The sequence below is a fragment of the Chrysemys picta genome, chromosome 8 (genome assembly GCF_011386835.1).
Source record: "Chrysemys picta bellii isolate R12L10 chromosome 8, ASM1138683v2, whole genome shotgun sequence".
Taxonomy (NCBI): Eukaryota; Metazoa; Chordata; order Testudines; family Emydidae; genus Chrysemys; species Chrysemys picta.
In genome coordinates, this window is record NC_088798.1 from 57,500,818 (window position 1) to 57,527,202 (window position 26,385).

At 47.4% G+C, this 26,385-nt stretch overlaps 1 protein-coding gene across 1 annotated transcript in view; it reads right to left on the reverse strand.

Moving 5' to 3' along the window:
• Positions 1–3,409: 3,409 nt before the first annotated feature.
• AXDND1 (axonemal dynein light chain domain containing 1) overlaps positions 3,410–26,385 on the reverse strand; it is an 81,297-nt gene continuing 58,321 nt past the window's right edge. The window contains exons 17-25 of the mRNA XM_065555655.1: positions 24,435–24,528; positions 18,690–18,898; positions 16,846–16,942; positions 14,941–15,051; positions 12,514–12,660; positions 11,675–11,812; positions 10,679–10,770; positions 9,327–9,469; positions 3,410–7,322 (exon numbers count right to left, since the gene is read on the reverse strand). Of these exons, the coding sequence (XP_065411727.1) occupies positions 7,234–7,322; positions 9,327–9,469; positions 10,679–10,770; positions 11,675–11,812; positions 12,514–12,660; positions 14,941–15,051; positions 16,846–16,942; positions 18,690–18,898; positions 24,435–24,528 (1,120 nt within the window). The 3' untranslated portion in view covers positions 3,410–7,233. The remainder of the gene's footprint in view (positions 7,323–9,326; positions 9,470–10,678; positions 10,771–11,674; positions 11,813–12,513; positions 12,661–14,940; positions 15,052–16,845; positions 16,943–18,689; positions 18,899–24,434; positions 24,529–26,385) is intronic.

Consider the following 26,385-nt stretch of genomic DNA (forward strand, 5'->3'; position numbering starts at 1 on the left):
TGCCGGGACCGCGACCGGTGCCGATGACCTCGTCGGTGCCGGGAGTCGGATCTGGACCTCGACGATGACCTGGAGTAGGCCCGGTGCCGGGAGCGGCCTCTCGACGTCGAGCGTAGCGGTGCCGAGAACTACGTCTCGATGTTGATCGGTGCCCACGATCATAGCGGTGCCGAGACGTAGAGCGGTGCCGCGACGAAGATCTTGGCCGCGAGTACGACCGGTGCCGAGGTGATATTCGGCGCCGGGACTGCGAGCGGCGTGGGGACCTGCTTCGGGACCTGGACCGGTGCCGTGGTTCCAGCCCTTGCGATGGAGGGCGCATCAAGGCAGGTTTCCCCCTAGACTGGACCGGACGAGTCAACGGTGCCGTCGGTGCCGGTGGTTGAGGCGGTGCCGGCTCCGTGAGAGCTATTACGTCTCTCGCCGCCGCGAAGGTCTCTGGAGTCGACGGGAGGCACTGTATCACCGCCGGTCTCGGTGGAGACGCTATCTGCACCGGACTCAACGGCCTCGGAGCCGGAGTCGACGGTGCTGGAGTCACCTGTTTTCGGTGCTCCACAGGCGGACGCGGCTCTACCCCCGGCACTGGGGGAGCCGGCGTCTTCGGCACGGAGGTCCCCGTCTTATGGGCTTTTTTATGCCCCGGGGATAATGACCGGCGCCGAGGCACTTGTTGTGCTTGCGGTGCCGACGAGGTCCGGTGCCGGGAAGGCTTGTCCGACGCCACTCGCGTGGTCGGCAAGGCCGGTGCCGCCGGGGCACTGCGCACCGAGGTGCTAGGTGCCGGGGCCTGGCTCGTTGATGGAGCGTCCGGACTAAGTGCCGCCTCCATAAGGAGTTGCCGGAGCCGAAAGTCCCGCTCCTTCTTGGTCCTTGGTCTGAAGGCCTTACAGATCTTGCACTTATCTGTTTGATGGGACTCTCCCAGGCACTTCAGACAGGAGTCGTGCGGGTCGCTCGTGGGCATAGGCTTAGCGCAGGAGGCGCACTGCTTGAAGCCGGGAGCGTTGGGCATGAGCCCGGCCCCGCGGCCGGGGGAAAAAGGGGGAGACAACCCCCTTAATCCCCTGAACTATTATAACAACTAGTAACAAATGAACAATTTTTAAAAACTATTTAACTATAAACAACTAGAACTATAACTACAACTGTGAATAACTAACTAAGCTAGGGAGAGTGGAGAACAGCTATGCCGCGCTCCACAGTTCCAACGACCGTCAGAGGCGGTAAGAAGGAACTGAGGGGGCGCCGGGTCGGCTGGGGTATATATTCAGCGCCATGAAGGCGCCACTCTAGGGGGCTCCACAGCCGACCCGCCGGTGTTGCTAGGGTAGAAAATTCTCCGACGATCGTGCATGCGGCGCGCGCACACCTAATGGAATGGATATGAGCAAGCACTCGAAGAAGAACCTGTGACTTTTAAGTTTGTGTACAGAGAAGCTGAACCTGCCCCCGTTTCTTTACCCAGTTAATGTTGACTATTCTCTCCAGTTACATACCCCCTTCACCCCCTTCCAATACACGTTTAGAAATAAAATCACTTCTACTTTGTTAATGAACACCATTGTCTTTATTACTGTTTTCGCGGGAATGTTTTAAAACTGGGACGCAGACTGTGGTGGGGAGCGGGTGTAGTGTAGTGACGCAAATGAAGCTTCTAAACTCAAGGATTGACAGGCTCCGCTGTGGTGGGCTGCTTGTTTCAACGGAGCCTGTCACCCCTCCTGATCGGGACTGTGTGTATGGGGGGGCTATGTGACTTTGTGGCAGGGGGAGGATGGTTACAGATCCCCTGCTGCGTGGCTCTGTGATCCAGGATAAGGACCGCCGCTTAAGATCTGTAACTGCCCTCCCCCGCCACAAAGTCACAGAGCAACCCACCCCGCACCACATAACATGAAAACCACCTCCCAGACTGACCAGGGTAACTAGTCACTGCACTGTGTATGTGCCCTGCTGCTGTACCTGCCCCCGACTATGTACCTTGCCAAAGGTGACTGTCCTGTCCAATTACCAACCTCCTTCCCCCCCTCCTACAAAAGAACATGATGGAAACAGTAATTAACAGAAACGAATTTTTTATTATCAACTACACATGGAACTGGGAGGTGAAACTTGGACGGGGGCTTGTGTGAGGCGGGAAGGAAAGAACTTGTCAAATTTTGGGGAATGAGAGCCTTCTACTACTAGAGCTCTCTGCAGGGGTGGAGTGAGAGTTAGTACGGACTCTGCCGCCCCTCCTTCTTTGGACTTTGGGTGAGGTGGGTATGGGACTTGGTGGCGGGGGAGGGCGGTTAGAGATTGACTGCAGTGGGGCTCTGTCCTCCTGCCTCCGTTCCTGCAGAACATCCACAAGGCGCCGGAGCGTGTCCGTTTGCTCCCTCAGTAGTCCAAGCAGCGTTTGAGTCGCCTGCTGGTCTTCCTGCCGCCACCTCTCCTCCTGATCCATGTTTGCTTGGTGCATTTGGGACAAGTTCTCCCACCACTGGGTCTGCTGTGCTGCCTGGGCTCGGGAGCAGGCCATAAGCTCCGAGAACATGTCCTCCCGTGTCCTCTTCTTCCTACGCCTAATCTACGCTAGCCTCTGGGAGTGTGATGCCAGGCTAGGTTGTGAGACAGTCGCAGATGTGGCTGTGGGAATGGGAAAAAGGGAGTGAATTCCTCAGAAAGATAAATGTAGTTGTGAACAAAGAACATAGTCTTTCTCTGTGAACAAGACCATGCACAGCACCTATCACATGCGCACTCAGCACAAGGTCGAATTCTCGGCCTTCGCATTCAGTGCCTGGGGTCTTGCACAGCACATTTGAGAAGCGGGGCAGGACACCGGAATTTCTGTAGCAGGCAGACATGGTAAGCCGTAGACTTGTGGCAGCTTAAAACTTTAATATTAGCAATGTACTCATTTCACATTGAAAGCAATGTCAGTCCCTGCTGCCAGCAATCCGGCAAGCAGGAACTCTGCCCCTGTCCCACCCCCTCGCGGCTGTCCCCGGGAACGATCCCTGTAGGCTGCCCCTCTCCCGCCTCCACCGCGTGGCTGCAAACCAGCGGTTACAGTTCTGTAAAGGAACGGGCAAGCAGTCCCAACACTAACATTCCCCTACCTAATTCAATGCAGGTCACCATGAGCGACATCACCCTCTTGAGGATCTCAGACAGCGAGAAAGAAAGAATGCTTCGGGAAAGCCTCCAAAGACCAGGGCCGTATGCCGCCCTGCTGTGCAGAGCAATGATTCCCGAGTACTTGATTGTCTCGTGGCGCAGCAACGTGTCATACTACGGAGGACCCAATAAGGCCGCTCTCCCCAGAAACCTGATGCAACGGCTTTCCAATTACCTCCAGGAGAGCTTCATCGAGATGTCCCAGGAGGATTTCTGCTCCATCCCCGGACATATAGACCGCATTTTACTCTAGCTGCACTAGCAGTGACTAAACAGTAGAGTGGCTTGGGCAGGACAATCATGCAAAACCGGACATTGTTAGATTTTTTTTCAATAGTTGCACTGCCCAGGACTGAACCGTTAAGCGCCTAGGGCAAACTAATCATGAGAAACCCATTTTTGTTATTCTTAATATTCCTGTTCTGTTAAAAATAAATGTTTAGATGTTTAAAACACTTACTGGCTGATCCTTCCCCAGATTCTGTGTCAGGGTTAACGGCTGGGGACGGTTGGTAGGGGATCTCTGTAAGGGTGATGAAGAGATCCTGGCTGTCGGGGAAATCAGCGTTGTAAGCGCTGTCGACTGCCTCGTCCTCCTCATCTCCTTCCTCATCTTCCCCGTCCGCTAACATGTCCGAGGAACCGGCCGTGGACAATATCCCATACTCAGAGTCCACGGTCAGTGGTGGGGTAGTGGTGGCGGCCGCACCTAGGATGGAATGCAGTGCCTCGTAGAAACGGGATGTCTGGGGATGGGATCCGGAGCGTCCGTTTGCCTCTTTGGTCTTCTGGTAGCCTTGTCTCAGCTCCTTGATTTTCACGCGGCACTGCGTTGCATCCCGGCTCTATCCTCTCTGTGACATGTCTTTAGAGATCTTCTGTAGATCTTTGCATTCCGTTTCTTGGAGCGCAGCTCGGAAAGCACGGACTCATCGCCCCACACAGCGATCAGATCCAAGACTTCCCGATCAGTCCATGCTGGGGCCCTCTTTCTATTCTGAGATTGCACGGCCATCACTGCTGGAAAGCTCTGCATCGTTGCCAGTGCTGCTGAGCTCGCCACGATGTCCAGACAGGAAATGAGATTCAAACTGGCCAGACAGGAAAAGGAATTCAAATTCAAATTTTCCCGGGGCTTTTCCTGTGTGGCTGGTCAGAGCATCCGAGCTCGTACTGATGTCCAGAGCGTCAACAGAGTGGTGCACTGTGGGATAGCTCCCGGAGCTATTAGCGTCGATTTCCATCCACACCTAGCCTAATTCGACATGGCCATGTCGAATTTAGCGCTACTCCCCTCGTCGGGGAGGAGTACAGAAGTCGAATTAAAGAGACCTCTATGTCGAACTAAATAGCTTCGCGATGTGGACGGGTGCAGGGTTAATTCGATGTAACGGCGCTAACTTCGACATAAACGCCTAGTGTAGACCAGGCCTAAGAACTCCTGTCTTCTGCTATGTATCTGCACTGGAGAACGCAAAACCTTTAAACTTTGCTAATTTTTAAAACACTATGCCTAAAATATTGCGTACGTGCATCTGTGTTTTTGTGTAATGTGCAGGGTCTGTATAACTGTCAAAATATAAACCATATGCCATCTTGAAACTTACAACATATACCCACATCCTGGGGTAAAAATTTATTGAGCCTCACCGTCAGTGAAAAACATGTAAAAGAAAACAGGCACAAGGGTGTATTAAGTAAAGTGATCTAGGGAAACTGATGGAACTCTTCCCAGTTAGGTAGAAATACAGAAGGGGGAAGCACAGAATTTTGAGACAGCATGACAGCTGCCACTGCTGTCTTCCAAAGGGGTTGGTAACATATGTACTCTTCCTTTCTGTATGACGCTGTATTAATCTTTGATTAATAACTTGATCAAGCCTAGTTATTGGACATCTCTTCCTATTAATTGCTATTGCACCTGCAACAGACCGTTCTTAAGTCATTATGCAATGATGCAAACGCTAATGATAAGGCCAAACACAGGGACTTGAAATGAGATCCTCAGGCCCAATAAACTTGAGAGTCAAGTTGCAATAGTCAGTACTGGCTAATAAGTCATTAAGACATTTGGTCATTTCATTGGAGCAACAGAGGTGTATCTTTAACATTTCTACATATACAAAGCACTGGAAAAGCAGAGAGTAGGGCTGTGTGTATACATAAATGGTAAAATGGGGCAAAGTCCTGGAGAAGCCTTGGCAATAACAGGCAATAAAACCAATCAAGGCAAAGTCCTGGGTAGGTCACTGATATTTGCTGTAGTAATCAAACTTTCTTTGCAGGCCCAGCCTCCCGTTATCGTCTGGATGCTCTGGGGACACTTTGTGACTGTTGGGGATTTTACTACTCCCTGTCACACCCCACCCCCCAAAGTCCTTTTTGTAGGTGCAAGCTGCTTCATCTTTGTTTTCCACAGTCATTGCCTTACAATGTTAGGAGCTGCCCTGCCAGCAGCTCTTTTTCTTGTCTGGTGATTTTGCATTGCCATGGAGGTTTAGTGCGCAGCTTAGGACTCTCCCCATTAGTCAGCAGGGCTCCACCTTTGTGTCCTGGCAGTGTTGTCTCTATAACCCTTCTGGACAGTCCTGTGGGTTGTTTCCTTAAGAGTCTCAATCAAACTGACAGAGCTATTCCTCTCTATCGCGGGGTGGTCAACCGCTCCTGCCTGGAAAGGCTTAAAACAGCCCTGGGAGAGGGCTGTAGCAGGGAAAAAGCTGGGCTGATTGGGAGGAAGCAGGCTCAGCTGGGGCCACGCCCCAATCAGGGCCCAGCTGGCCCTATAAAGGCATGAGTCAGGAGCTCAAGCAGACAGTCTCTCTGCATTTAGAGAGAGAGAAGGGCCTGGCTGCAGGGAGCTTAACTAAGTGCCTAGAGTGGAGTAGGACTGGGGAAAGGCCAGAAGAGCTGGGGCGCTCCGGCCTAGGAAAGCCCCAGGCTGCAGGCCTGGTAAGGCCTATTAGGTACTGGGTTGCATAGGGCAGCCCATGGGTAGGCAGAGGCAGCAGGTCTGAACCCCTTTGCCTGTGATGAGTGGCTGACACTGCAGTCTGCCCCAGTGAATAGGGCTAGAGAGAGACTGGGCAGTAGCCAATCTGAGATGAAGTGGGGGTAGTGGGAGGGGGAGACCCAGAACTGTGGGGGTACAGCTAGGGGGCAGCACCCAGAGAAAGGGGCACCAGGGTTCTGGGAGGGACACGGGGGGGCCAGTGGTAAGGCGGATCACTGGCTTGCAGAGGGCGATCTGGATGCTGGAAGAGCTAATTCCCATGGATGACCAGCAGGAGGCGCCGCAGGGGTGAGTCCAACCGAGTTGCACTTTCCTATTCACCACCCATGTTAACAGAAGTCCCAAAGTATCAAAAGCCATGGACATCTTGTAAAAGGATAATAACCATGGAAATGATGGCTCTCAGAAGAGGTATTCTGAGTCTGCTGCCTTAATTATTTCTGAAGCAACACTGAACAGAAATTTTTTTCTTTTTCTATACACTGCGCCTGTATAAATTAGTTGGAAACCTCCCCTCTAAGTACTTAGAAAGTATCCTGTGTCCCACTCTGAGAAAGACCTGGCCCAGGAGCCTCCCTCTGTCTCCATACCTGGAAGAAACCATCCCAAGATTTATGTTTACAAGCTGAGCACTTATGAATGGATCTGAGATCTGGACAATTTATCCCAAAGTTCCAACTGAGGCAGTACAGCTAGCCTGTGATAAGTTTATGACCTGATCTCTTAAAGACTCTACTAACAGATACATTGAGAAGGCCTGAAAGCCTTTTCTACAAGTTCTGTTCTAGTCCAGTCTCCACTTATGACTGGCAACTACACTAAAACACTGCATTACCCAGCGTGAGGTTTTCAGATAATTTATAAACCAAGAAAAGATCCTCTCCAGTGCTTTGTCTAAAGCTCTCCTTGGGAGGGTGCATTAGAGGGTGTTCCAGTCATTTTGCTATACTAAAGAACTTGGAATTAAAGTGTATCTGGAGCCCCAGAGATGGGCAGTGTTATGCTGAAAGTCTACTACAAATGGGAACCAAACGACTTTCGCTGGGCATTGCTACTCTTTAATGTTTGGGTCTGCTGGTTTTCCTGGACCGGGCAGCGGCAGATGGTTTATGAGAAGTTGGCTTGGATTCTTCTTGGGAAGGGATTTCTGAAATAAAAAATACACAGACGTTAAAAATAAATATAGCAAAACTCCTCCTGGGGTAGATACATCCTGTAGAATCAAGTATAAATCACCCTCTTCTTTCAAATCACAGCTGGGAGGGATCCACTAGAGGGGCAGTGTTGGGAAAGCCCAGGACTATAGTCCCCACTTCCCCTAAATCAGGGTGGATCCACTTCTAAACTGATGAAAGAAGTGCTTTCCCACATAATGCACATTTTGCCTGTGGAACTCTCTGCCACAGGATGCCAGTGAGGCCAAGAGTTTGGCAGGGTTCAAAAAAGGATTACACTTACACAGATAACAAGAATATCTAGAGTTACGGAGAGGAAGGATAGTCCTGTGATTAGGGCATTAGCCTGGCCCTTGGGAGACAGCAAGGATAACAACCCAGCCCTGCCCTGTCTTGTGAGGGTAAACACACTCAGATATTGCATGATAGGGGCTAGATAAGTATCTTAGTAAATATTAAAAATGAGCAAGATTCAAGATATAAGTCACCCTGTACTGAATGGGGGTGAGGAGGGAATATTCCTGGGGGCAGGTACCCCATGGCTGCAGGGTTTCTTGTGCTTTTCTCTAAAGCAGTTGGGTCTGTGGCCACTGTCAGTGAAAGGATACTGGGCTGGACAGACCATTGCTCCCACTAATATGGCAGATCCTTAGTTCCTATGTTCCTCAAAGTTAGGGTTGTGCTTTTTTGACATCACACTGTGAGGGAGCCCAGAAGTGAGTGGAGATGGAGAATGAATTCTCCGTCACCCAGGAGAGACGGTCCTGGACAGCTCTTAAAGATAGCAACGAAGAGCATGAGTAAGATGTAGCCAGTCTCCACATTCATGTCTGTACAATGCACCGGAAACAAACTTTTTAAAATGCTAGGCTTGGTCTACACTACAGCGTTAGGTCCACATAAGGCAGCTTATGTCGACCTAACTATGTCAGTGTCTACACTACAGCCTTGCTCCTGCCAATGTGAGGGCCTTACTACACCGACATAATACCTCCACCTCCATGAGAGGCGTAGGACTTATGTCCGTGTAGTTAGGGCGATGCAGTGTCCCTGTAGACACTGTTACTTACATGGGCTGTTGGCTAAAATTCTTGTCAATTTCACGGCTCAGTGCTAGAGCCATGAAATTGACAAGAAAGACTAGTAGGTTCCCTCTTGTGAACCATGCACCTGGCTCACAGCTCGGGCTGTCACTCCAGGATGGGTGGGAGACTCCAGCTAGAACCTGGTTGGGAGCCCTGCTGTCCACCCCCCCAGGCTACCAGCTCCCAGCGGGCTGCTGCTCAGGCTCCCCACTCCGAGTCCGGCTGCCAGGCACTGAAAGCCCTGTCTCCCAGCTCCCCACATTGCCCAGAGCTGTTAGAGTGGGCCTGCTCTGAGCGGAGAAAACAGCAGCATGTCAATTTCATGGCTGATAGGCTGTGTGCTGTGAAACTGAGTCTGCACGGGGCTCACAGTTGGGACTGGAAAATCGGGGTGGATGGGGACTCTAGCTGTGAGCCCCACGTGGCTGTCAGTGCCTCACATTCCACTGTCAGTGCCCCCACAATGCCCCACTTCCGTTGGTGCAAGCACTCCTGGTGAGGATGCTCTTCACCGGCAGAAGGAGGGTAGTGTGGACACCAACAGCTGACTGAATTACTGCAGTGGCTGTAGGTCAACCTAAATTAAGTCGACCTAATTTTCTAGTGTAGACAAGCCCCTAGAAACAGAGAATCTGATGTATTAAGCATTCTTACCAACTTTCTTTCAAAAACACTCAGAATGCAGTGGTTCTACTGTTTCTGCTATAGAATAATCTCCCAAGGGAGGTGGTGGATACCTCATCTCTTGGCACATTTTAAATTAGTCTAGACAACACACTAGTAAATGTCCAAGAGGGAATGATCCTGCACTGGCCCTGAAATGGACTAAGGGACCTAGCAGATGTTTTCTATCTGAGTCCATGAGACATCTCAGAATTCTGATTAGCTCACCTGGTTTTGGTGCTACTTCCTGGGCTTTGAGTGCTTTTTCCAGCTGTTTCTCTAGATCCTGGATTCTCCCCAGAGCTTCTTCCAGATGCTCATCCAGACTTTCTGATCTCTCCTCTGCATCCTGAGCACGGAGCTCAGCTTCTCTGAAATACAGAAGCCAGGAAGGCACTGAAACCTGGAGTCTAAGAGACTGTTGGCAAGATATTCAACAGACAGGCTAAGAAAACTGAGATTTTCAGTATATTTGATTGGATCTATAAAAAACAACTCACTAATGTAAATGTGTGGCATTATTAAAAAGATCTAAACCAAATAGTTACTCCTTGGCCCCAGCTGTATGGTCCATGAGCATCAATTACATTTTATATTAATTTTAAAACTCAATTTCTCCTAACAAAAGGTCAGATGAAATTCAATAAGGACAAATGCAAAGTACTACACTTAGGAACAAATAATCCATTGCACAAATACAAAATAGGAAATGACTTTCTAGGAAGGAGTTTTGCAGAAAAGGATATGGGGGTTATAGTGGATCACAAACTGACTATGAGTCAACAATGTAATACTGGTTTCAGAGTAGCAGCCGTGTTAGTCTGTATCGCAAAAAGAACAGGAGTACTTGTGGCACCTTAGAGACTAACAAATTTATTAGAGCATAAGCTTTCATGGACTACAGCCCACTTCTTCGGATGCATATGTAATACTGTTGCAAAAAAAAAAAAAGCAATCACTCTGGAATGTGTTAGCAGGATTGTAGTAAGCAAGACACAAGAAGTAATTTTTCCACTCTCCTTAGCACTGATAAGGCCTCAGCTAGAGTATTGGGTCTAATTCTGAGCACCACACTTTGGGAAAGATGTGGATAAACTGGAGAAAGTCCAGAGGAGAGCAACAAAAATGATTAAAGGTCTAGAAAAGATAACTTACTAGGAAAGCTTGACAAAATTGGGGTTGTTTAGTTTGAAGAAGAAAAGACTAAAGGGGGACATAACAGTCTTAGGCTAGGTCTACACTACCCGCCTGAATCGGCGGGTAAAAATCGACCTCTCGGGGATCGATTTATCGCGGCCCGTTGGGACGCAACAATCGATCCCCGAATCGATGCTCTTACTCCACCAGCGGAGGTGGGAGTAAGCGCCGTCGACAGGAAGCCGCAGAGGTCGATTTTGCCGCCGTCCTCACAGCGGGGTAAGTCGGCTGCGATACGTCGAATTCAGCTACACTATTCACGTAGCTGAATTTGCGTATCTTAAATCGACTCCCCCCTGTAGTGTAGATGTAGCCTTAAAGTACCTTTAAAGTTGTTATAAAGAGGATGATCCGTCCTCTCAATCAGGTGATCCAGTACTCACAGGAGCTGCTCTTGCAGACGTTCTAGTGAAGCCAAGGTCTCAAACTCCTTTTGCGAATATGGGGTTGTTGACTTGCTGGCAGTCATCTCTCTCTAGGGGGAGGAGAGGAAACACCTTCTGTATGGGAGTATGAGGAGCGCAGAGAAACCAACAGAGCTATGCTTCATCCGCAGCATGTGCCTTGTCCAGTTGGGTGCTGGTCTGTCACTGCTTAATCGCAGCATGGACAAGCAACAAAGAAGGGCAGGGCATTGCATCAAGGCTCCAATTCAGCAAAGCACTTAAGCACAGGCTTCACTTTAGGCATGTGATCAGTCCCATGAACTTCAACTGGATCTTCTCACATGCTCAGAGTTAGTGTTTTGCTGAATCAGAGCCTGAATGAACTCAAAAAGAACATGTTGCACCTTAGAGACTAACAAATTTATTTGAGCATAAGCTTTCCTGGGCTACAGCCCACTTCTTCCGAACTCAGTGGGTAATTGACTTGGATTGCCAAAACCTTCAATACACACCCAGATGGCATGTAGTCTGTCAGGTTATGGGCAGTTTGTGAGGGTGATGTCCTGACTGGAAAGCCTTGATGGTCAGGCTCAGAATGAAAGGAGGTCAAAAGTATGAGAAGGGACAGATAGTTCCTTTAATTGGCTGAGCTTGAGAAGGCCTTACACTTAATGGCATTTGTCTGTCTGTAACGCGATAACTTTTGAACACTGTATATAATCCATTCCAAAATTTCAGGGAGTGTTTTAGTCATTGATAGCCAGAATCCTATTGCTTTTGTGGAAAATCAGAAAACTGAAAAGGGAGAAAAGAGGGGAGAAATGGAGCCCCTGCCATCTGATTAGCACAGCCACAGCTTCTCAGATTGTTTTGAAAGTGCCACTAGGAACTTATCTGCATCTTAGGCACCAAAATACCTTTAAAAATCTGGTCCCAGAGCTCAAGCTACATTCCAGGTGAAAAGGAAACAATTTGTATGATGGAGATTCCTACCCCAGAGACCGACACCGCTGTTGACTTGAGGGATTTCAAATGGATGTTGGAGTCATGTCCTAGGTATCTGATGGTGTCCTCCATTATCTCACTGCTTACAGTTGGGACGTCACTGCTGACGTCTGGCACAGGTGGCTCCTGCTGAAGGAAAGGTGAATGATGAGTTAGTGCAATGGCTCCTGGCACAACGAAGGCTTTGAGGCCTACATTTCACGTCATATGCAAATGGCAAGAAGCAAAGAAAGGCTCCACTGGAAAGCAGTACATCTTGCGCCAACCACGGCTACTGCACTCACTTGTAAAATGGAGATTTTCACCATGAGTGGCGGGTGGAGCCCCCCTTTGGGGAGGCTAGCCCCCGGCTCCGCCCCTTCCGCCCGTGCCCTCCCCACGGTTGGAGCCCCAGACCACTCCCCCTCCCCCACAGCTGGAGCCACAAGTCCCCCCAGCCGCAGGAGCCCTGGGCCGGCCGAAGCCGAGTGCCCCCCTCGGCTGGAGGAGCCCTGGGCTGGCTGAAGCCCCAAGACCTCCCCCCCAGCCCTGCCAGGAGGCACCCTAGGCTGGCCGAAGCTGCGCCGTGCCTCCTCTCCCTGGACCCAACCTGCCCAGGGGAAAAGCGTCTGTTAGAAGACGCTTTTGATATGCCCCATGCAGGTTCCGGGGCAGCTGAGGCAGCAGTATGTATGTGCCTTCTCGGCTGCCCCGGAACCTTTATTATTTGCATAATAAAGCAAAAACTTTGCCGCCAAACCCCACAACTGGGGGTCCGACAGCCGCGGCAGCGCCAGGGGAGGCAGAGTCACCCCTTGCCTATTATACCCACCGCCTAAGATTTTCACCTTTTCCCCTAACACTTCTTCCCCTTTCACAGATTTCTTATCAACATCAACATCTTCAGTTTTGTCTTTCCCAAGTTCAGAAGAAGTCTCAGAAATTTCTTCAGGTAAAGAGTCCACAACAATTGAGTGCATCTGTGGCTGGGTCTCCTGTAAAGCAATGCGAGGGACTGGTCAGTAGCACTCCCATCTGGGATTCTGTCCCTCCACATAACATAGGCAAACACCAAAACAATGCAACCAATCACCACTTGTCCTGCTTAAATTTTTAAACAAGAAATAAATGGAAGCTTAGCTGGCTTACTACCCAGCCACCTCAGGAGGGCTCGTTTCAAATCCATTTAAATCACAAGTTACATGATGTTGGTGTCTCCTCTAAATCCTTAATGGACCCTTATGAACATTACAAACCACTACATGGTTTGGCAAAATCTGTTCAGAATTGGCCAAGGAACGGGGTAGCAGGGTAACTGCAGAGCAGTGCTGAATGTGGGAAAGCTCAAACAATATCTAATGTGATGTAAGCAGATGAAACTCTATTCAAATCAATGGAACTGAACCCACTTCCATCATATTTGAATATAGCCCATCATGTCTGAAATTAGACCAATGTCAGACCTACCATCTAAAAGATTTGAATCAAATCAAATTCTCACAGGCAACATCCATCTATCCAGCCACATACGGAATGAAGCTATGTTACCCAGGGTTCTTTCAACCCAAAGCTCTTGGTAACTTTTACTCTGTGCGAGGAGGTGTCAGGAAATAAATCAGGGGAGCAGGGCCGGCTCCCAGGCACCAGCCGACCAAGCAGATGCTTGGGGTGGCACCTTAGAAGGGGCGGCCAATGTTGGCTTGGCGGGGGGCGCTCGTGGTGTTTTTTTGTTCGGCGGGCGGCACTCGAGGGTTTTTTTATTTTTTGTTTTTGTTTCGGCCAGGCAGCATGGGGGGCGTTTCGGCGGCGCAGCGCACCGGGGGTTTGGGCGGCCCGGCCCGGCACTCCAGGAGTTTGGGCGGCCCGGCATGGTTCTTGGGGGGGAGGGGGTTTGGCCAGCCCAGCCCGGCGCTCCAGGGGTTTGGGCGGCCCGGCAAGGTGCTCGGGGGTTTGGGCGACCTGGCGAGGCGCTCGGATGGGTTTGGCCGGGCCGGCGCTCCGGGGCTTTGGGCGGCCCGGCGAGGCGCTCAGGGAGGGGCTTTGGACAGCCCGGTGCGGCGCTGGAGGGGGGCGGGGGTTTGGGCAGCACAGCGCTGGGGGCGGGTTGAGCAGAGCGGCGCTCGGGAGGGGCGGGGGTTTGGCCGACCCAGTGCAGCGCTTGGGGGGGGGGGTGTTACGGAGGGGCGGCGCTCTTTTTTGCCTGGGCGGCAAAAAAGTTAGAGCTGGCCCTGCAGTGGAGACACGGCCGTCCGACCAATAGATGGCTGGCACAAACAGGACAACACGAGTGCTTTCACTTAAAGCTAAACTTTACTTAGACTCAAGCACTTACACACGTCCGCAACAAGATTAGTAAAACACTCCCAACCCTTGATAATTACCAAAGCTGAGTGTGGCTCTCGAGGTGCACAGGGGCAGCCCGTCTGCCGGTGGGGAACACAAGTTGCATCCAGAGGGAGAGACCAGTCCTGAAGAGTCCCCACATGAGTCCCCCATCTCAAGCTTTTTCCCCTTATTTATACGTTAGTAATAGAATGACATGTCCCTTAAAGAAACCTTGTTAAGTAAGCAGTTTCAAGCAAGAGGTTCCTTCTGATTATTGATTAACCAGGTGTGGGTTTTTCCAGAACTTGCAGCCTTGAGACCTCAATAGACATTCCTGGGGGCATAGCCTACTCTTTTAAAACGCATGTATCAGCAACTTCAACACAATTCTTATCAGGAAGGATGCAGGGTCAAGCTGCCCTTTCCATGGCACCCAAAACCCCCTCCCCTCCTGCCTTGGTCAAGCTGCATGGCCATTTTACAGCCTGCTGACTAGGTTGCTTTTTAACAATAAGCCATAGTGGTTTCAAGCACTTTACTGGTTTGCCAAAGTCTCCCCATACACTAGAAGCTCTCATACCATTATGAACTCCTGTGCAATCCAAATCCCAGGATTCCATCAATTTGCAATCTCTTGGGAGAAGCAGAATTTACCAGGCAACATCACAGGGCCAATTTTCAGCTGGTGTCAACTGTCACAGCTCCACTGAAGCTATGACAATTGACACCAGCTGAAAGTCTGCCCCCATCAGAAGCATTTTAGGTGTCACAAACTCCATCATCATGAATTCTAATAATCCCTCCAAGGTGGAGTCTTGAATGCAGAGGGCTCTATAGGCTGAATCCTTCTGGAAACTGAACCATAGTTTCTTCAGTTGGGAAAGCCTTTCAAGCAGCTCCCCAGCCAAACAGGTTCTACTTTGGCTGGCAAATGCTAAGTCTGTATGTACCTGAGGCCCAAACAGGTTCCTCTGCTCTTCTAAACTCAGTAAGGAGACTGGAGAGCCTTTGAATTCAGAAAGCAGGAGATTGCAGGTATTAATCCAATCAAGGCACTCGGTCTGGGATGAAATAACAGAAGAGACAAATTACAAGAGGGAGAGAAGAATTGATATTTCATTCACTCCTGTGATTAAATAACTCCATCCTTCTATCTATGGTATTTAGATGGCCCCATCTATCCTCTTCCTACCAAGGAAAAGGAACATACACTCCTCCTAAGCCTTCAAGCATGGAGCCTTTCATGGGCTAATCACCTATTCCATACAATATATTTAACAAGCTGCCAATTGGTTTGGCCCAACAGTGTAGTGACAGCGCATTGCCCTGAAAGCTTGGGGCAGGGATCAGAGTTCAGGCCCCAAGTTTGTTTGTTTTTACCCCATAAGCCAGCACAGACCAGAAGTGCTGGGGAGGAGCATTCTCAACCCCTGCAGGAAGCATTTCCTCACACCACTTTGGGACAACCCCATTTGTTTGATGCTTAGAACAATGCGAGGCTTCAGAGGGACACATGCTCAGTATTCCTTAATGGTAGAGTGGATCAGCCCAACACGAGGTGGCCTTTGAAGGTATTGGGAATTCAAGGAGGGAGGAATGGAGATATGCAGTACTAGAGGGCACCTTCCCTGGCTCCTCTAAGATAAAATCCTGCAGTTAACATGTTATCTGCATAATAGCTTTACATATATATGTAGAATCAGGAGACATGAGGACTAGATAAGGAAGTCTTGCCCACTGCTGAATAGGGTACTGTTCCCAGTATAGCCATGGGTCTCTCTCCCTAGGCTCAGCAAAACCCTGGATACGACTACCTAGCCCAAGTGCCTGACATGCTTTAAATTAGATTTGAGTCTATTGCAATTCTTATATGGATTAGATCCTACAGAAAAGTCCCAAGGCATGTACGCTGGAACAGTGTAAGGAAGGAATTAAGTCTGAACATGGCCCAGACTTCTCAAAACTGTGCAGCTTTTGAAGTGGTCTCTGGGGTCAGTAGGAAACTGCTGGGAGGAATCCATGAATGGAGGTAGAGTTTGACTGGAGGAAGTGTTGAGGGATTCTCTGGAGCATTGAGAACAGGAGTACTTGTGGCACCTTAGACTAACAAATTTATTTGAGCATACGCTTTCATGGGCTACAGCCCACTTCATCAGATGCATGGAATGGAACATATAGTAAGGAGATATATACACACACAGAACATGAAAAGGTGGAAGTAGCCATATCAACTCTAAGAGGCTAATTAAGATGAGCTATTATCAGCAGGAGAAAAAAACCATTTGTAGTGATAATCAAGATGGCCCATTTTAGACAGTTGACAAGAGGTGTGAGGATACTTAACATGGGGAAATAGATTCAATCTGTGTAATGACTCAGCCATTCCCAGTCTCTATTCAAGCCTAAGTTAATGGTATCTAGTTTGCATATTAATTCAAGTTCCAACGAGAAACTGCTGCGTCTGTTTTTGAAGCTTTTCTGTTGCAAAACTGCCACCTTTAAGTCTGTTACTGAGTGACCAGAGAGGATACAGACTAACATGGCTGCTACTCAGACATCTGGAGCATTGGGGTCTCTAACCAGGGTCCGTATCATCCAATTAATTTGATTATGTTTTAATTCACTACTGACCATTGGTGAACCATAAAGGCTGAATATATTGCTGCAAGAAAGAAATATTTGGTGGTGGTTTGTGGCTTTCTACGCTTGGGTCTAAGATGAAGCAAAAATGTTCTGTCTGTTCAAACTCCTTCCTGACTCCCTTGTGTGTGTTAGCTTTGTGCCAGTTCTTCCTCTTACCCTTTCACAAATAAACCCAGGATGATCTGGACCATACTGTGGACAGACACTGTTACCTTGATTTTCTCCAGCTCCCGCAGCTCATAATTGTAGTCTGAATCTGCTTCAGCTTGTTTCTTCCGAACTGTAACATCTACCAACTCCTTGCAGCAGCTGAGGAGACACAGAATGACACCCACCCTCTAAGCCAGCGGTAAGCAACCTATGGCACACGTGCCGAAGGTGGCACGTGAGCTGATTTTTCAGTGGCACTCACACTGCCCGGGTCCTGGCCACCAGTCGGGGGGTGGGGGGGAACTCTGCATTTTAATTTAATTTTAAATGAAGCTTCTTAAACATTTTTAAAACCGTATTTACTTTACATACAACAATAGTTTAGTTATATATTATAGACTTAGAGAAAGAGACCACCTAAAAACGTTAAAATGTATTACCGGCATGCAAAACCTTAAATTAGAGTGAATAGATGAAGACCTGGCACACCACTTCTGAAAGGTTGCCGACCCCTGCTCTAAGCAATGCTCTCAAACACCTTTTTCCCCTTGGTCAGAATTGTGCAGGATCCTGTTGTTGCAACAAGACATAGCGTGATCACACATAGCAGGATTTTTAAAGCAGCGCCATGTACAGACAAGGGCAGCCCATTCCTTTGGGTTTGTTTATTAAGTGATGCATTTGTCAGGTTTTTGATACGCCTTAGAGAAGGGGCTATGGGAGGATGTAGGCCTATAAGACTGTGCTTAATCTCCCCAGTATTACAGGAGGGCTGCGACATAGTAGCAAACTATTGAGAGAGAATGTTTAAGTTACCTGACCAGCCAAGTTCTCTCTCTGATATTACTCCCAACAGTTCCATTTGAATTAAGAGCTTCCTCCCTCACAGACCAGCTTCTCCCTGGCCCAGTAGTGAAGTCATGTAAAGGCCCTAGAGGCATTTCTTGCCAACCTGTCATATCAGCTATACCCTTTAGGGCACCACTTCCTTCAGCTTCCATAGAGTGGGAGAGAAGCAGCTCCCTCCAGGATCTTGGAGAGAGCCTTAGAAGGAGCCCACTTTGAAACCCACCCCCCAGCATGGGTATTAGCAGGAGATGGCCAGGCAGACTCAAACTGGGAGCCTGTCCCAGCAGAGGAGCAGCAGCAGCATATGAATGTGTCTGTCTTCATGCCCTGTTCTGTCTCTCTCCCCTCACCCTTTTCTTGGGTGTCTCTTTCCTCCTTTTCACCCTTCTTCTCATTTCTCCACTCAGTCACTGAGCCAGCCAGCAAGTCTCTCCAAACAAGTCCCCGTACCCTTGGTCACTCTCTTTCACCCTTCTTCCAGTATCCCTCTCTCCCTTGTCTCCTGTCCAATTTGTCCCTTTCCCAGGTTCCATCTCCTTCTGGAGCTGAATGGGGACTGTTACCACACAGCATTACTGGCACAACAGACAGTGGAATCCCAGAGGATTGGGCTCTTGTCTGTTTTCCTTTATAAAACATGCACCACATTAGAGCACGATTCTGTAGATGCCAACATTATAGCCAGGGGACCCACTGCTTGCTTTATAAACTCAAAGTCCTCCAGGATTCCCCAATCATTTTCTTCAGCATGACGTTTACCACGTGAATCTCTGATATGTCTAAGAGATCCGAACAATGCTCATAGCCAGTCAAGCCCTCAGTGATTACATAGCTGTGGGTGCTGAACAACACAAGTCTTTCCAGCTAATGTTATCATTAACTTATACTTGAAATGTTTCCTTCTGAGTGCCACACAGCATTAAAGTTGCATTTTTATGATCCCACCCACTTTTGGGGAGATCATACCTCTCTTCAGAGGGCTTTCCCATCACACTAAGGATTTTTTTCTAATGGGAAAATCCCATAGGCAGGTGAGGTCCCAAGGCTTTATTAATACCTCATTACGTAGCTGGAGAATCTGCTCAGTTTGGGAACCAGGTTCATAGCTTCTTCCTCTAGTTTATAGCCCCTTAGCCTCTTGAGCTCTTGATCCTTAGCAGCTTCTGACTCATTCTCTAGGAGACCCTTATTGGAGGAGTGGTCAGGTACCATCAAAGTCAGGAAATTCACTATCCACATGGTCAGGTCTTTGTGGAGATCAATCATCTGCATAGAAGTTCAAACTAAAGGATTAAACTGGATCAAGAATCTGGAATGGTAAGAGGGTGTCTGATTTGCAAAGTACTCTGACTTTAGTGGCAAAGTTCAGATGTGCGGGTAAATATAATGACAGTCACTACACTTGTAAACTGCCCCTCTAAGATAGAAAAGATGTTAACATAGGATGAAAACTATCAATCAGCCACACAGCAGTATGACACTTCCAGGAACCAGGAGTATCCCACAACTGTATGGGGGCACTGATGGGGCATTTCAAAAATAACTTTGTGGCAGCTGCCAAACAGGATTCTAGGGTGAATCCAAGATCCAACAGGACCAAGCAGCTATCTGAGCTGGAAATGGGAAAGTCACTCTGGAGGAGACACCAGATGAGACTGGAGATCAAGAAAAGATAGCTGCTATCAGGAGCTTATTTCCAAAGGATTCTGGGGAGACTGGAGCTAAGGTTTTCACACCCTTCACCCTATTATTTTCTCATTTATTTTCTCTAGGAACTACTTCTCATAGTGGAAGGATACATTACAGAAAACTCTATATACACCTCCACCCCGATATAACGTGACCCGATATAACACGGTAAAGCAGCGCTCCGGGGGGGCGGGGCTGCGCGCTCTGGCAGATCAAAGCAAGTTCGATATAACGCGGTTTCACCTATAACGCGGTAAGATTTTTTGGCTTTTGAGGAAGGCGTTATATCAGGGTAGAGGAGTATTTAAACAGGAAATGTAAAATTAAATGATCCATACTCTTGATACAGCAATAAGCCACTGCAGGGAGGGCAGTGGTAGGCTACTGGGACACTTCTCCAGTGGCTGAAACACACACATGCATACTCTTCCCTGCCTTACTTCTATAATAATCCATACAGTATGGGGTCCCAAAGATTTTCAAAGCATAGGCCACATCTTCATAGAGAGATTGTCTCATGGACCAGCTTCGTTATTGTAGCCCACTGTTGTATGTTACAGGTCCCCACCTGTGCCAAAGCGCAGAGGACAGGTGTGTGTTACAGCCTGCTACTGCCTGGCCCTTTAGCTCAAGTTGAAGCAGCTTATGCTTTTAGCTCTGGAGGTCTCAGATTCAATCCCTGCTGAGTCAGCTGTCATGATGAACTTCCTTCCCTGTGCAAATAAAATAACATCCCTGTGCCAGCTACAGCAATTGCCTATACTGAATAACATTTAATGTTGGTTTAACTATCTTTGAGTGCAGTTTAACACATGGAAACAAAGCCAATGAGACAGCCAGTTAAGTCCAAAGGGATTTCACAAAACTGGGTGACTGGGCAACAAAATGGCAGATGAAATTCAATGTTGATAAATGCAAAGTAATGCACATTGGAAAATATAATCCCAAATATACATATAAAATGATGGGATGTAAATTAGCTGTTACCCCTCAAGAAAGAGATCTTGGAGTCATTGTGGATAGTTCTCTGAAAACATCCGCTCAGTGGGCAGTGGCAGTCAAAAAAGCGAACAGAATGTGAGGAACCATTAGGAAAGGGATAGATAATATGACAGAAAATATCGTAATGCCACTGTATAAATCCACAGTACACCCACATCTTGAATCCCCATGCAGTTCTGGTCACCGCAACTCAAAAAAGATACATTAGAATTGGAAAAAGTATAGAAAAGGACCACTAAAATAATTAAGGGTATGGAACAGCTTCCATATGAGGAAAGATTAAAAAGACTGGGACTGTTCATCTTAGAAAAGAGACAATATGATAGTGGTATAAAATCATGAATGGTGTGGAGAAAGTGAGTAAGGAAGTGTTATTTACTCCTTCACATAACACACAAACTTAGAGTCACCCAATGAAATTTATAGGCGGTAGGTTTAACACAAATATAAGGAAGTATTTCTTCACACAAAGCACAGTCAGTCTGTGGAACTCTTTGCCGTGGGAACTATAACTGGATTCCAAAAAGAATTAGATGACTTCACAGATGATAAGTCCATCAATGGCTATTAGCCAAGATGGTCAGGGATGGAGCCATGCTCTAGGTGTCTCTACCCTCTGACTTCCAGAGGCTGGGAGTGGATGACCCGAGATTGATCACTCAAAGATGGCCTGCTCTGTTCATTCCCTCTGAAGCATCTGGTACTGGCCACTGTCAGAAGATAGGATATTGGGACAAGATGGACCATTGATCTGACCCGATAGGGCTGTTTTTATGTTCCGTTTTATGTGTAAGTAGCCAGCTGTCCATGGACCACTAAAGAATCCTCAGAGTGGAAGTTCAAATATAACAAAGAGAGGGTTGAGTTAACATAAAATTGGAATTGGTGAATGCATATAAAATAAAACGAGTGGGGAGCTGCTCTATAATTCTATACTGGCCCAGCATCCAAATCTTGGTACTTGAGGCTACTAAATGGGACGCCAGGTCCAATTCAGACATCTAGTTGCACTTTTCCTGGACCACTAAGGGCTAGGAGTCCTGAGAAGACTGTATCTTACAACTGGAGCCATTGGAAATACATGCAGTAGAAATTTCATGCTCAGATTAGGGCTGCTCAATGAAGTGTGCTTGAATTTACAATGGCTGCAAAGAACTATCAGATGCTGCTATGGCAGCTGGGGAACAGCTGGGTGTGTAAGAGACCCCAGCCACACCCACTACACCAGCAGCTGTGAAGAAGGGTGATGCAGGAGCCACTCTGGCAGATCAGTGGCACTTGAGGTTCCCCCTGCAACTGATGGAATCCTCCAGGCTCTTTGTCTGCTGGCTTTAAGGCTGCTTGGTGCCCCCAGAGCAGCAGAAAATAGTCCCAGTGGATCAGAGAATCAGGGCCCATGCTTCATTTCTCTGAACCCCTCCGCTAATTCTGCTTCCTCCTTTTCACCAGCCTGAGGAAACAAGGAAGAAAGAAGGCAGAAAAGGAAAGAGAACAAGAAAGATGAGAAATCTTAGCCATAGAAGAAGGATAATAGACTTCCAGAGCCATCCAGCTGCAGATCCCAGGACCCTGGGGTGAGGCCCCCAGCAGCAGGCCTACTGACTGGGCTTGGACTCTGCCTCATGAAAATCTGTAAGGATAACATTTAAATTATTTCACTGCTTGCCATTTTAGCAGAAATGTCCAGCTAGTACATTTTACCCAGCGTGGTTAGATTCACTTGAAGGAATACTCTACAGGTGAGGAAGGTTGAAAGTTTTAAAGATGCAAATAACTGAATGCTGTATCTAGTATCTGATTGTTTTGTGGTGTCAACTCAGGAATCTGGGAGAGAGGGCGAGAAAGAAGCTCCAGGACACTGGAAGATTTCTAGAGAGAGAGAAGGGGGTGGGAAGATCTGACAGGTCTCATGGAGTGAATGAAAATTCTCGAGGTGGTGTGTGGGTGGGATTTAATATAAAGACTGGGTTAAATACCCATTTTGCCTAAAGCTACCCAATATAGTTATTAATATAATTACTAAACCACTTTGTTAGCCAACACATATAATTATATGGCCACACACCATATTAATAAGTATTATGCGCACTGTATTAATATAAAATACATTATATCAAATAGGAATGTTGGGTAGTTATGCTAACTAACTTGTATTCTGTTCACTTATGTCAAGATATATATGTGATATTACACCCCATATTCTTTATGGAAATATAATTATGATATGAATATAGTATAACTAAGATATACTTTATGCAAGATGGCTCATGTAAGGTATCATTGGAAAGGTTATGATTTACTGAGTGTGTTTATCCAATTTGTATGCATGTATCATTTTTGTATCTGAAGCTGGGAATATTAACCATGTCTCTGTATTTAAAATGTGCTCTGTGGGATGAGGCCAGACAATGTTAATGGCTGACTGAAGAAATGCACACAAGCACAAGGATCACCCCAGGAACCGTGTGTAATAGAAACCTCTCCGAGATAGCTCTACACAATGGGAACTGTTTGACCCAGGTCAGATAGCTCTATACATTGGGAACTATTTGACCCAAGTCACAGCAAAAAAGCTTTCCAGCAAGTGGGGGGAAGATATAAAAGAGGGACAATGACAACATGAGTGGTCCTCACTCTCTACAACAACCCACCTGAAAACACCTGAGGAAAAAAGACTGAACTGTGAGAAGTGATGGTCCCAGCCTAAGATCTTTAGCCTGCGTGAGAAAATCTGGGAAAGCCAAGGCAACTGGTGCCTTAAGAATCTGCCAGCCTGTTTATCACTCAGGGTGAGAATTTGTTAATTTGTATCCTATCTATCTAGTGTGTTAAGCTCAGTCTGCGGTGTTTGTTTATTTACTAAAGTAATCTGCTTTGTTCTGTTTGCTATCCCTTTAACCACTTAAAATTCACCTTTTGTAGTTAATAACTTATTTCTTGTTTATAATAAAATCCAGTTTATGTAATTTCTAACTGGGGGGGGGGGCAAGAAGTTGTGCACATCTCTCTTCATATTGAGGAAGAGGGCGGATTTTTGAGCTTGCACTGTGCAGATTTTTCTATACAGTGCAAGACAGTATTATTTTGGGTTTATCTCCCAAAACGGGTGTGGCACACGAGTGCTGGGGGAGTCCTCTCACACAGAGCTAACTTCAGCCTGTGACTACAGTGGGGAGTGGCCCTACCTCTGTGTGTGTGTGTGTGTGTGTGTGTGTGTGTGTGTGTGTGTGAATTAGGTGAGCCTAATTCAGCAAAGCAGGGAGAGGGAACCCTGGCTGGTTGAGCAAGAGAGGCTCAGTGAAATCCCAGTAAAACAGGTGGCACCCCAGAAGGGGGGTCCAACCTGTCACAATATATATCTGACAATACTCTGCAAATGAAAGGTAGCTTTTGGTATTCAAAAATATGAAACCTATCAAAGATACATGAGTGGTGTGTCCCAGTACAGGTTGGGTTGTGCCTCCATGGCCCCTAGCACTTGGAATGTGCTTTCCAAAACAAAAGATAGGGAAGGAACAGGTTGACAGAGGAAAACAAGGTAAAAAGGTGATTGGTGGATTTTAGTCTTGGGTGACATATAAAATGTTTTTAGCCTGTAAACAACCATACTATAAATAAGGCTAATTTGAATGCATACTTCGATGCACACCTTCTGTGTAAGGTGAACTGCATCCTGAACTGAAAGCGTTGTCAAGCAATTGGCTATACTTTAGACAATGAACTTGTTAACATTGTCATGTACTTTGAAATAATCTGATTTTTTTTAAAATTAGAGATTTCAAAAACTCTTTGCAGAAGCCATTGGAAAAAATCTATAAAATGTGGCAAAATTTTTCATAAATTTCCAATGGTCCTGCTTAAAGTCTAGTTTATGTCACTCTACTGGGTCCTCTCTGACTCAATAAGCAACATCACTGAAGAACTCTGAAAGGATCCCTGCCAAGCCTTCTTTTGCCAGAAAGATAGAAACCATAGTGCTGAGCTTCAAAAGGAGAGGAAGAGGTAAAGGCACAGGGAGATTCCTCTGGATTCTACCCTAAACAATAATAAATATACAAAAATAAAATAAGAGAAGTGCTCCCATCCCAAACCCCCTCAGGCATATACCTACTTCCTGTGTGAGCTGTATGTTGTCCTTCTCAGCCCCAGAAGTTGTGGTCAAGATCCATTGTTGAATCATCTTAAACACATCACCTGAAACGACCCTGAAGAAAAACAAACCCAAAAACCGAAGTATCAGAGGGATAGCCGTATTAGTCTGAATCTGTAAAAAGCAACAAAGGGTCCTGTGGCACCTTTAAGACTAACAGAAGTATTGGGAGCATAAGTTTTCGTGGGTAAGAACCTCACTTCTTGCATCTGAAGAAGTGAGGTTCTTACCCACGAAAGCTTATGCTCCCAATATTTCTGTTAGTCTTAAAGGTGCCAAAAACCAAAGTGACCTATAGTGCATCAGATCTGACTCCGAGGCTCTCATGGCTCATACAGAAATCTAGCTTCCCAACTCAACTCTTTATCTGGATCAGCAAGATTCTCTCCTATCTTTCCTGCATACATGTTTCTAGCACAGATCACACATGCCACAGGAGTTGAAGTAGGAATGTATTCTCCTTATACCAAGAGTCTTCTGGCTCAGCTAACTTTCTGTTGTTGTTATATTTTTACTTTAACCCACTTCCCAGGAAAAGAGGGTAAATTTGATGCACTTGCAGCATGCAGGTGCTAAAACTGTTTGGCTTTGACTTCTAATTGATTTTAGTGCTGATGAAGGAGGTTGGGGAGCCCACGGGTGAAACCCATGAGTCGTTTTCAGGGTGTAGTCAGAACAGAGAGCTTGTATCATGGACTCTAACTGCAGGAGAGTGGAACTAGGAGCTAAGGAGCAGTCATCATAAAGATCATTCCCAGACAACAACAATAATTAAGGAAAATGGAAATCTGGGGGGAAAGAGAGCTTAGGTTAACAAAAAATTCAGTCAAATAACTGACAAAAATTATATTAATCTCTTGTATGAGGTAGTCAAACTGGGCATGAGAGCTTCCAATAATGGGAATTCTGATTGTCTGAAGTCACAAGTTCTATGTAAATGTGATTGACTTACAGTGGAAACAAAAGTTGTATATTGATTTGCTTCCTTGTGATGGATAAAGAAGGCTAAAATGTGTTTTAAAAGTAGGAGAGAGGTTCCTGTTGGATTTTTACATTAGAAATTCAGTCCAGCTTGTCCTTCCTGGGAGGCTCTATGGATTACTGACAAATAACAGCATTATGACAAGAGAGTATCTTGAGCAACTTGTTTTCAGTCAGAATATTCAAACTCTGGTTTTATTTATGTTTAACATGTATTTAATTCAAATGCCTGACAAACAGTTGTCATGAAAGATTTGTCATTGCCTCTCTACTAGTTAAAGACTGAGAGAGCTTCCAGTCTACTTTTGTGATCCTCCCAGAAAAACTCTAGCAAAAACAACATTTGTTTTGCAACATTCGGATGCATGTTTGAAGAAATGAGTTTTTTACCCACGAAAGCTTATGCCCAAATAAATCTGTTAGCCTTAAAGGTGCCACTAGTCTTAGGGTTACCATACGTCCTCTTTTTCCCGGACATGTCCGGCTTTTCGGCAGTCAAACCCCCGTCCGGGGGGAATTGCCTAAAAGCCGAACATGTCCAGGAAAATGGCGGCTCTGCTCCTCCCCGACTCTTCGGCTCTGTTTAAGAGCTGGGCAGCCCCCGTGCCTCCAGACCCTGAGCCCCCAGCCGGGCACTTCCCCACCCGGGCTCCGGCGGCGCAGGGTCCGGAGGCACGGGGGCTGCCTGAAGCCGGTAGCGCTCGGGCAGCCCGGATCTTAAACAGAGCCGAAGAGTCGGGGAGGAGCAGAGCCGCCGCGGCTGGAGGCTCTGCTCCTCTTCGGCTCTGTTTAAGAGCCGGGCTGCCCGAGAGCTACCGGCTTCGGGCAGCCCCCGTGCCTCCGGACCCTGCGCCGCCGGAGCCCGGGAGGGGAAGTGCCCGGCTGGGGGCGCAGGGTCCGGAGGCATAGGGGCTGCCCAAAGCCCGAGCGC